Raw genomic sequence first — 12424 nt, forward strand, 5'->3', positions numbered from 1 at the left:
CTTTCCTTCTGTCTGCAACGGCTACAAAACTTTATATCTACGGATGCGGATATCTGCAGATATAAAGCGGATATCCGAGGAGCTGCAGGTCTCTACTGGGAACAGCAGAGGTGAAAACAGCCGCACATCTGGCTGCTGCTCACAGAAGCCAGTGGCCTGTGTGGAAAGTTTCTCTGGCGTGGCTGTACAGCCTTCAGCTCTGGCCACAGGGTAGGACACCAGGCTCAGCAGCAGCTGTCCCTGGTCACACTAGTCCAGGAGTGTTACTCCTGGGGAAAATTCTGCACAACTGCACAGCAGAAAAATGTCATTCCATCAAAAAGCCTGCTTAGATCCTGATGATTGTCTTGTAGGGGGAAGTACTGGGGCAGATGAGGACTGGGACAGAGGCCTTCTCTTACAGCCTTTACTCCTCCTGCTGTAGTCCTGCCTCTACTGTGGCAGGAAGAAGCAGGGCCATTGGTTGGGGCTTATAATGCTTCTTGGGAAAAGCTAGTGTATACGATCCCATGGATTTCACGGTGGCTCTAGAGTCTCTCAGTCTATGCAGCTTCAAGTCTGTCTACTCCAAAAAAAGAGCAACTTGGCTTCAAACAGAAGGTCCTGCACAGTCTGCTGCAACTCGTAGGGCAAATCCAAGGACTGAAGCCATGAGCTTCTTCTCGTGACCACAGCCAAAGCCATGGATTGGGCTGCTGAGTCTGTCATGTCCAAAGCTGCCTGAAGAGACGCCTTAGCCACTGATTTCCCCTCTTCAACTACGGCTGAGAACTTGCCCCTGGACTTGTGTGGCAAAAGCTTTTTGAATTTAGCCATTGCACTCCAGGAGTTGAAATCATACCAGCTCAGGAGTGCTTGCTGGTTTGCAATCATGAGCTGGAGGCCGTCAGGTGTAGAGTACACCTTCCCGCCAAAAAGGTCTATTTTTTTTTTTTTTTTTTGCATCTTTGGCCTTGGGAGTCAGCCCTTGCTGACCTTGACACTCCTGCTCATTTGCTACTGAAACCACCAACAAGCCCAGTAGTGGGGGAGAGGGGTGTACAGCAGAGGTAGGCAACCTATGGCATGCATGCCGAAGCCGGCACGCGAGCTGATTTTCAGTGGAACTCACACTGCCTGGGTCCTGGCCACCGATCTGGGGAACTCTGCATTTTAATTTAATTTTAAATGAAGCTTCTTAAACATTTTAAAAACCTTATTTACTTTACATACAACAATAGTTTAGTTATCTATTATAGACTTATAGAAAGAGACCTTCTAAAAAGTTTAAAATGTATTACTGGCACGTGAAACCTTAAATTAGAGTGAATAAATTAAGACTTAGCACACCACTTCTGAAACATTGCTGACTCCTGGTGTACAGAAATTCATACCCCTTCGGAGGGACAAAGTACTTCTTCTCCATCCTCTTCACAGTGGGTTGGAGGGATGCAGGGGTCTGCCATAAGACCTTGATGGGGTCCAAAATGGCATTGTTCAAAGCAATGGTCTTGAAGCTGCTGAGATGTCCACCAGGGCATGGGAGATTCGGAGATCTCCTCCACCTGGATAACCAGGTTCTGGGCCACCCTCTGGAGGTGCTCCTGGTGCGCCCTATAGTCATCCTGGGAAGGCGCTATATTTGTCCCTGCCACCGCCTCATCAGGAGAGGTGGAAGAGGACGCCTGTACTGATAAGGGGCCTTGTTCCTTGCCCTCTGCACCAGCTAGGTCCCGTGAGGCTGGGTCTTGCAATTTGGTACCAGGCTCAGCACCGACGCCTGGTTCTTGCTCCAAGAGAGATGGTGCGGGACCTCTTGACTCCGATGCCGATAGGACTCCTGGACTGTGTACCCTGGACTGGCTGAAAAGGGTCAGGGATTCCAGAATGGATACTGTAGTGACATCTGCCATTGGGTTGGTGGCCAGGCTGTTGGCAGAATACTCAGGCTCATCTCAGCTGTTGGGCATCACCAACTGGAGTTGCTTCTTGGTGACAAGAACGTAGCAGTGCCGGCTGGTCATGGAGAACGGTGCCGGGAGGGAAGAAACCAGTGCTGCGACATCATGGCCAGCTTGCCCTTTGATAGCACCTAAGATCTCGGTACCATGGTCATCCTTGCTTCTGGTACTGCCACTATCTGCTCCTGAATGGCAGGGGATGGCAACACCGGGAGTGACAGTAACTCCCTTGCTGCCTCAAATGTCTCCAGCGTGGATAGTAGCGCCAGGGCCAAACTCCAGTGGCTCTTTTGGTGAAGAGTCCAAAGGTGCTGGACTCAACTGTCCCTTACTGGGACCAGAGTCAACGGTACCATACGCATCACTGGCATCTCTGAGTGGCCAGCATAGGTCACACACTGTCAGCATCTCGATGCCCCACAGACTTTGGGGGTTGGGGAATGTCCCAGTCAATTTTTCTCGGTACCGGCAATGGAGAGCAATGCCAAGAGTCCCATGCTGGAATTGTCTTCCGGCACCAACGCTGATCTCCGGTGCTAAGGGAGTCCTGAGCCATACATGCAGAGTCCTTCCTAGAGCATCGTTCCACTTCTCCAGCACCTCCCTCTCTTAGAAATGCCAGGGTGCTTCTTACTGAAGCCAAAGTACCCGGCGTTGGGTCAACGTGACTCTGCTCGGAAAGGGGACAAGTATTGCCTCCATAAGGAGGAACTTGAGTCTAGTGTCTCTGTCTTTCTTAGTTCTGGGCCTAAAGCCCTTGCAAATCCTGCAACGCTCCTGCATGTGTGTCTCCCCCCAGACACTTGAGGCAGATGGAATATCGGTCGCTAACCAGCATCGGCTCATGGCATGATGCACGTGGCTTGAACCCTGGGGTCCGAGGCCTACCCTGATGCTAGGAAAGGGCTAACCCCACTAAACGGTGTCTGCTACTAACAAACAAACTCAAACTCTAGAAAAAGAAGCATTTACAGATAATCAGCGAAGTCCACTGAGAGAGGTACTAAATATATATATAAAAAAATAAAAGGATGAGCAGCAGTTCCAGCGACTTGTCATGGGTGGTAAAAAGGAACTGAAGGGTCGGCAGGGCCCTATATAACAGTGCTATTAGGGTGTGACTCCAGGGGGCACCAGAGTTGACCCAACAGATACCACTGTGAGAAAAAACTTTCCAGAGGTGGTGCTCGGGGCAAGCACACACCTACACTGAAATGGACATGAGCAAGCACTCGAAGAACTTAAGGTCACAGGTAATGTTTCCTAAAGAAAAAAATTGCATATATTTAAGTGATATTGTGATTGTTTAAGAAAAGTTGTAAGATTCTTAAGCATTTTTATTGCCTAATGTAACTGAAGGATTACTTAGTATTTATTTGTACTGTAGTAGTGCCTAGGGACTCAAACTGGAGATCAAGAACCCAATATGCTAAATACTATATACAAGCTCAGGCTAAGTTCTCCAGGTACTGTACAGTTCACCTGGTTCTAAGAGCCCCTTAATAAAAATTTTAAGTCAGGTGTAGAACCACATTAATGCACTCTCTTTCAAAAGGCAGAGAAACTGTTTGCACATAGTGGTTTTCATAAGTGATTTTCTAAAGTCTTTTTTAATGATAACACAGATTTGTTCCATAGTCAAAATATTTCAGCCTGAGGAAAACTGGAACTGTGGTTTGTCTATGGAATAATAGGTCTGTAATAACAAGTAAAGACCTTATTAAAAAAAAACCCAAGACCTGAAGAAACAAGCATACATGTTGATTTGTTGCTGAAAGATAGATAATGCAGATTTACACATTTGTACAACAGCTAGTTTTCAATGCTTCTATTGTCCATATATAAATAGGCAATATTAAAGTAAACCAGATCATTCAGAAACTACCTAACTAGAGAAACAAATTATTTAACATGGCTATTACCACCCTTAATTCATATAATTATATTTAGTTACTGTGCACAGGATGGGACCAAGCAAGCATGGTTCTCAGACTTTTTCAATACCTTTGAATGCACTAAGTCAAGGGGACAGTAACAAATTTAGAATCTGTTTTTGCTGTAGTGTTAGGGGGGGAAAAAAAAAAAAAGCTTCTCCTCCTCATCCAGAATAAAACTAGTTCATTACCGTACTTTCTCCATTGGCTTAATATATATCTCAGTTTCAGTCCGTGCTATGGCATTCTAAGGTGCGTAATGTATAGACCTCTATATTCCCTAATGTGCAGACCAAAGTAAAAAGTTACAGCTGAAAACAATTCTTCCCTGAGAAGAGATCAGGTTTAAGATGTCTGCAAATGCAGTACAAATCTGAGTTTGCAGAAACTGATAATACTTCCATAATTCCAAAAGTGGGCCATGATATGGAATCAGGAGGGTAAGAATTATACTGTAGTTAAAGAAGGTTACTCACTTTGGAGTGGTTTTTTTCCCTTTCTTGACAACATTCCTGAAGCACAGAATGGTTTGTCTGTGCTAAGGGAGACAAAAGTCAACGGAAAGCCTGTTTCACAACGTGTGTATTTGCATGATAACAGATAGGGCCAAATCTGGTTGTCTTTACTAAGCCCCCCCCCCCCGCAAAAGATTCACTTTGGGGGGAAAAAAACTACACATTGGCTCTTAGCGCCATAACCTGAAATAAGTGGTGAATTGTCTGTCTAAAGCCCACTATATGACTTGTTAAGAACTGGTACTTCCACAAATATGATGTCACAAAAAGAAGCTAACATTTAAAATATTTGAAAACATACGGAAAAGCATAGTGGGAAAAATGTCTGTTTACCTCTTCTTTTTTTATATGGTTAACACTCATAAAGCACTGAAGCAACAAATCTTTTACTTCATTAGTCTCCTCGAGGTCATAATCAAAACACAGTAATGTCTGGTGTAGATGCCACAGACGAAGTATATCTGCACCCTAAAAAAAGAAACACAGTTATGCTATAGTGAAAGTAAACCTAATTACACTTTTAGACTTTGCTGTCTAAGAGCTCTCTTACCAACCACATTTCAGTTTCAGGACCTGAACAAGTCTTGTATCATATAGGCAGTGGTACTTTTTCAGACTGCATAAAACATTAATTTCCTTGATATCGTGGAAATGGAAACAAATTAAAACAACATGCATAACCACAGAAAAAAGGCTTGCAGTGAATCTGAGAGTCCAAGAGGAAGCCAAGGAAAAGAAACCAAAGATGACTAGGATAAGGGGAAGAAACAAGATAATGTTGCAGAGGTGGGATGAACCATGACAGAAGCAATTAAAATGATGGAGATGACAAAAATGAGAATGACTATAGAGGAAACAATTTCTTGAGTATTGCCACAGACGTGCACAGTGCTTTAGAAAACACAGTTCGGACAAAAATCGTCCGAGAAAATTAATCGAAATCAAACTGAAATAAAGCAAGCAATTAAAAATGAGATTTGAGGCTGGGAGCTAAGAATTATAGTTCATCAGCAATGAAAAGCTAAGCAAAAGGAGTGGACATGCTTCTGGAGCACATTGGGTATGGAACTGCAGTTATGTCTCTGCCTCAGTTTCCCCTAGTGGCCTTTCAATAAATTCAGTGAGGCTTGTATACAGTCAATAATGCCCCTTCTGGGGTCTAGTTTATTTAATCAACTGCCAAACATGGTATGTAAACAAGCCTTCTCCCTCATCTGTAACTCCCCAGGCTTCTCCACTGCCTAGTCTCTCCCCTGATGACTCAGGGAATCTCCTAGGCCTTCCTATCCAGGAAGCTTTGTAAGCTCTCCTCCGGAAATCTGTGTTCTGGGGTAGTTTCTCTCCCCAGAAGCTTCCTCTGTATTCTGGCTCTTCATAAAGCCCAGGTGTTCCTTCACTAATTAACTAATGCCCCGCTACCGAAAGACAACATAATAGAGGTTCAACTTAAATGTATACCCCAAATTTAAAAAAAAAAAAAAAGTAAGAAAACCAAAAAAGTGCCACCGTGGCTAAACAAAGTAAAAAGAAGCAACAAGAGGCAAAAAGACATCCTTTAAAAGTGGAAGTTAAATCCTAGTGAGGGAAATAGAAATAGAAAGGAGCATAAACTCTGGCAAATTAAATGTAAAACTATAATTGGGAAGGCCAAAGATTCAAAAAAGTAATAGCAAAAAAAAAAAAGACATCAGAAGCAGGAAGCCTGCTAAAGAACCAGTGGGGCCACTGGACAATCGAGATGCTAAAGGAGCACTTAAGGAGATAAGGCGATTGCGGAGAAACTAAATGCATTCTTTGCATTGGTCTTCATGGCTGAGGATGAGAGGGAGATTCCTAAACCTGAGCCATTGTTTTTAGGTGACAAATCTGAGGAACTGTCCCAGATTGAGGTGTCATTAGAGGAGGTTTTGGAACAAACTGATAAATTAAACAGTAATAAGTCACCAAGACCAGATGGTATTCACCCAAGAGTTCTGAAGGAACTCAAATGTGAAACTGCAAAACTACTAACTGTAGTCTGTAAGCTATCATTTAAATCAGCTTCTGTACCAAATAACTGGAGGATAGCTAATGTGATGCCAATTTTTTTTTAAAAAGGGCTCCAGACGTGATCCGGGCAATTACAGGCTGGTAAGTCTGACTTCAGTACCGGGCAAACTGGTTGAAACTATAGTAAAGAACAAAATTGAGAGACACATCAATGAACATAATTTTTTGGGGGAAGAGTCAACGTGGTTTTGTAAAGGAAAATCATGTCTCACCAATCTACTAGAATTCTTTGAGGGGGTCAACAAGCATGTGGACGAGGGGGATCAAGTGGATATAGTGTACTTAGATTTTCAGAAAGCCTTTGACAAAGTCCCTCACCAAAGGCTCTTACACAAAGTAAGCGGTCATGGGATAAGAGAGAAGGTCCTCATGAATTGGTAACTGGTTAAAACATAGGAAACAAAGGGTAAGAATAAATGGTCAGTTTTCAGAATGGAGAGAGATAAATAGTGGTGTCCCCCAAGAGACTGTACTGGGACAAGTCTTATTCAACATATTCATAAATGGTCTGGAAAAAGGGGTAAACAGTGAGGTGGCAAAATTTGCAGATATAAAATTACTCAAGGTAGTTAAGTCCCAGGCAGACTGCGAAGAGCTCCGAAAGGATCTCTGAAAACTGGGTGCCTGGGCAACAAAATGGTAGCTGAAATTCAATGTTGATAAATGCAAAATAATGCATATTGGAAAGCATAATCCTAACTATACATATAAAATTAGCTGTTATCACTCAAGAAAGATCTCAGAGTCATTGTGGATAGTTCTCTGAAAACACTCACTCGATGTGCAGCTGTAGTCAAAAAGGCAAACAGAATGTTGGGAATCTTTAAGAAAGGGATAGATAATAAGACTGTAGCAGGGTGGTCCCCTGAAGGGCTCCTGCCCTGAAGGGCTTAAAACAGCCCAGGAGAGGGCTGTGGCAAGAAGCCTGGGCTGATTAGGGAAGGTAGGCTCAGCTGTGACCAAGCCCCAATCAGGCCCAGCTGGCCCCTGTAAGAGGCTTTGGGCCAGAAGCCCACACAGTCTCCCTCTGCCTGTAGAGGGAGAAGGGCCTGGCTGCAGAAAGCTAGAGAGAGGATACCTGAGTGGAGCAGGGCGTGGGGCTAGACGATGACCGGCAGTAGCCTTATACTGAGGTGAGGTGGAAATAGTGGGTGGGGGTCCCCTGGGGAGGGGAGACCCTAAGACTAAGGGGTTACTGCCAGGGGGCAGCACCCTAGATAAAGGGAGGGACATGGGGGCCAGAGGACAAGCAGATCACCAGCCTGCAGAGAGCGCTCCAGAGCTGGAATGAGCTAATTCCCAGAAGTCACCAGCAGGAGGGGCCGCAGAGGTGAGTCCGCTCCTCTACAAGACAGAAAAGTATTATATTGCCTCTATATAAATCCATGGTACGCCCATATCTTGAATACTGTGTGCAGATGTGGTCGCCCCATCTCAAAAAAGAACTAGATAAATTCATGGCGGATAGGTCCATCAATGGCTATTAGCCAGAATGGACAGGGGTGATGTCCGTATCCTGTTTGCCAGAAGCTGGAAATGGGCAACAGGGGATGGATCATTTGATGATTATGTGTTCTGTTCATTTCCTCTGGGACACCTGGCACTGGCCACTGTTGGAAGACGGGATACTGGGCTAGATGGACCTTTAGTCTGACCCAGCATGGCCGTTCTTATCCCATTACCAATCTAGAGGTGGATCTAGATTGGCTCACTCTCCTTAGCAGAGCCTGGGTGCCTGACCCCTCAGAGGGACAGCCCCTGTAACATCGCACAATAAAGGCTCTTCTAGCATGAGGATGAATTAAAAAAGGATAATTTCTGGGAAGTGCTGAGCACATGTACTCTGAAAAATAAAGCCCCTTTAAGATTTTTCAGGAACGACAGCCCAAAATTGAGTCACCCGAAATCATTAGTCACTCTACAAATATTGACCATTAATTTTTTTTTTTGGGGGGGGGAGGAAGTGACAGGAAAGGTTGCAGAAGAAGGGGCTAACTTATCACGTGATATCATTTTCAAAAAGGATTCACGTTTTAAATTCATTCTACACAGGATTACAACAATTTAAAAACACAAATTGCAAGACAGGTATCATTGGAGACACTTTAGACTCAATAAGCCTTAAACATATGCTGGATAAATTACATTAGGGGCCTTTATGACAGAGAAGACCAATTAGCTCAAATAAAATGAAGGATATTTTAGAGACATATGAACTCGGGATATTCAATAATAATTATAAAGTTATCCACATAGCTTCAACATACCGTAGCAGTTTTGCTCTTCAGACTTTTTCTTAGCAGCATAATAAAAGCTGTTTTCCCCAGTTGTTGTTTTCCTTCCAGTCCTTTCTCCCACCACATAGCACATAATTGCTGGATGGCACCTTGTAGGACTTTTTCAGATTCAGATAATGCATAAAGAATACCTACAACGAGTGCAAAGTACAATCAAACTCCTGTGGCACGGCAGCCTATTAGCAAGTTGAATCTGTCTTATGATGCCTACCTCAAAGTTCTGCTCGTCCTACGTTGGTGCCCACAAAACCAATCACAAACAGAAAAATAAGTTGTTTGGGTTTACATAAATGGTTCTATTAAGCTCTAAGCTATTTGTCAGAGTATACTGGCTCAGCAATAATTGAATTGTATAAGATTCACCCATTTTAATAGTGACAGAGAGATAAGAGAGATTACCTACCTCACATGAGATAGCTAGTGAATTTTTGTACAGGATTTTGGGGATGAAGATGCACAGCTTAGTTTTGGACACATCTCTAAATTATAACCCCCATCCCTATAATTTTTCCAGCACACAGCTAGAATTCTAGATGCCCTACACTTTAAAAAAAAATCACTCATAGAATCTAAAATCAAACACTCAGTATACTTAGCACTATATTAACTTACACAAATGTACTAGAAAACCACAATTAAGTGGTGATACATTGATTTCCAGATGGTACCTTGATTCTTGACCAAAGAGTCACTGGAGCAATAGTTATATCTATGTGAAGGAGAGATGCTTGCTTTTTTTTTTTTTTTTTTTTTTAATTCTGAAGTTGGTGGCTATCTGCTCATAAGAGAGGGGCAATGTCAGATTATGACATACTAAAACTTTCCTTACTCCAGTTGGTGGTCAGCTCCATAAATGAACAGAGTGTAAGCTAATTCTTGTTAATTTCACTTTGATGCTCAGGTTGCTGAAGGGAGGGCTTCAAGGAAAAACTGAATAATACTAACCAGTTCCACTTTGCAGAAGACTATGTGGGCCATACTATGTTATTGATTTTTAGGTAAAATCTCCATAACTCTAATGGAGTAAAAACTGTGGTGGTACTATATCGACAACATGACAAGTTAACAACTTCAGCCAGTATCACCACCTTCATATTAAAGTGAAGCACTTAGTATGAATGTTCTCCTCCTGGGCCAGCTGCATCTCCCCAACATTGTTGTCTCACAAGTGGAACCTGCAACAGTGTGTATCTGGGAGGAAAGAGGACTGAGAGTCACTGAGAAGCTAAGGACACAGATCCACAGGAGCAGCAGTAGGCCCAAGGATCTTGGCCTACCAATACACTAACAGCTAGATTCACAAAAGGATTTAGGTGCTGAGCATCACAACACCTAACTTTTAGACACCTAAAAAACAACAGGAACAAGAGTGATTCACAAAGCCTACATTAAGTGCCTAGATGCCTTATACAATGGGATTCACAAAAGCCAGCATACTAGGCAGCAAGTCACCTAAGGTATCCAATGGGAGATACTGACTAGGGGAGTGTGCTCTAAACCCCACCCCTCATGAAGATATGAACATAAGTCCAGGCTGCAGAGAAGCAACTATCTCTACCAGCGATTCACAACTGGGATCCCATATCCTGTGGTCAAGCAGCTTAGGTGACTTAGATGTTTCTTGTGAGAATGGCATAGGTAGGCACCTAAGCTGGGGAAGGAGGAGTTGTCCATCTTATAGCTTTAGCCCAGTGGTCAAAGCACTGACTTGGGATGTGGAGACAAATATTCCATTTCCCTCTCTCCTCTACCAAAGGAGGAGAAGGATTTGAACAGGGGTCCTCCCACCTCTCAGGAAAGTGCTCTAACTACTTAGCTATGGGATATTCTGACATGGGGCTCCTTCAACCTCTCCTGCTGATGCTGTTCCACTTTGGACAAATAATTAAAAAAAATCATTGGAACACGGTGGCTGGTTCCTGGATCTACCATATCCCAGGCTACAGTGTCTCTCTCTCTCTCTCCCCCTGTCCAGATCACTCTTTCATTACTTATTCACAGTGGACTGGCTTCAACAGGAGAAACTAAGGGTGTCCCGCATCAGAATATCCCATAGCTCAGTAGTTAGAGCACTTTCCTGAGAGGTGGAGACCCCTGTCCAAATGTTCTTCCCCGCCTCTGGGAGAGGAGAGGAAAACTGAACCCAGCCCTCTCACATTCCTAGTGAGTGCTCTAACCAGGCTAAAAGCTATACTGTGGGCCTCACCACTACCTCCAGACAAATTGTGAATGGGACCCAATCCAGTAGCCAGACTCTGAGCACACCTACCGGATTGAGCCCTGCACATGACTTAGGCGGGCAAACACCTATCTTCTGTGGTTTGTGAATCACTGTGGGGTTTAAGTGGGAGACATAGAACAGGCTGTCCAGGGAGGCTGTGGAAGCTCCTTTGCTGAAGGTTTTCAAAAGGAGATTGGATAGCCATCTGTCTTGGATGGTTTAGACACAAATCCTGCATCTTGGCAAGAAGTTAGACTAGATGACCCTCACAGTCTCTCCTAACCCTATAATTTTGTGTCTCTCCTAACCCTATAATTTTGTGTCTCTCGACTCCTAGAGTTAGGCAGCAGTGCATGTGCCCAGAGGTAGAAAATAGATACTGAGGGAAACTTGTACCCTGAAAATTTAGGCACCAAGTGAGTTTAGGAGGCTACAGAATTCAGTGGGAGTTGTGAATCGCAGTAGAGCCTAAAACTGGCCAGACTTAGGCACTTAAGTATCTTTGTGACTCCCACCCTAAAGTCCTGACTTCACAATCTTGCCTCTCCATCACTACAAATAGCCTAGTGGAAACAGGTGTCATATTGACACTGGCTGCACAAAATCTTCATTTGCAAAACCACACCACAGCGGGCAAAAGCAGCAAAGGGAGAATTGTTGCTGCTTGAGTAGAAATAATTTATCCTTCATTTTGCATTTTGACACTCTCATAGGATAATATGCCATGTAAATCAGCATAATCCTTGACTCGTCCCCGACTCACCTCAGGCCTAATAATCCTGTATGTTTATAACATACTGATACTTCTTAAATAGTAGGAGCAAAAATTACAGTGACTTTCATCTCCTCTTCCATTTAGAGATGGTAACTGTTCCACAGAATGTTGGACATGAAGATTTGAAACAATGTATTTAAACTGATAGTTTACTTGTTTTTTAGGGACAGGAGAGTCTACCAACAGGATGTAAAAAAAAAAAGAATTACATAAAACACTGTTTTTTCTTATGGGATGGATTGTAAACTTATTTTTTGAAGGAAATAAGGAATCCAAATTAGGATATGCAACCCCCTGCCTGCCATCCTTCACAGTAAACTGTCATAGTAAATAAGGCCTGCAGGCCAAAATATCAGTGTCTCTGGCACCAAAGTACACCCTTTTATTCAAATCACAACAAAAACAAGAAGACTCAACCATTAGCAGCAGACCAGTGTACTAAAGTGCTGCCTAAAATCAGCATACTATATAACACTCCACATTAAGAAAAATACCCACCATTTAATATTAGAGCACATTCTAGAAGAGCTTTGTAGTTTATATTTTCATCTACTACAGGTATCGAAGCAGTAACTACAGTTGTCACCCCTTGGATCACAGCTATCATTTGTTTCTGAAAGTTAAAAAACAATTCATCTTAAGTAAACTGAAAAATAGTTTTCTTTATAATAACTCGAGAGGCTTCAAAATAGG

General features: G+C 43.2%; 1 protein-coding gene across 4 annotated transcripts in view; it reads right to left on the minus strand.

Annotated features, from left to right (window-relative positions):
- Positions 1-12424, minus strand: part of NCAPG2 (non-SMC condensin II complex subunit G2) — a 145590-nt gene that overhangs the window by 91948 nt on the left and 41218 nt on the right. For all 4 annotated transcript variants that reach the window (XR_005594363.1, XM_039525839.1, XM_039525840.1 and 1 more), the window contains 3 exons: positions 12230-12344; positions 8706-8866; positions 4723-4857 (listed from right to left, as the gene is read on the minus strand). Coding sequence is in view for 3 of the 4 variants with exons in the window: in XM_039525839.1 (XP_039381773.1) it covers positions 4723-4857; positions 8706-8866; positions 12230-12344 (411 nt within the window). In the remaining variant the exon portion in view is untranslated. The remainder of the gene's footprint in view (positions 1-4722; positions 4858-8705; positions 8867-12229; positions 12345-12424) is intronic.

Source organism: Mauremys reevesii, linkage group 2 (genome assembly GCF_016161935.1).
Source record: "Mauremys reevesii isolate NIE-2019 linkage group 2, ASM1616193v1, whole genome shotgun sequence".
Classification (NCBI taxonomy): domain Eukaryota; kingdom Metazoa; phylum Chordata; order Testudines; family Geoemydidae; genus Mauremys; species Mauremys reevesii.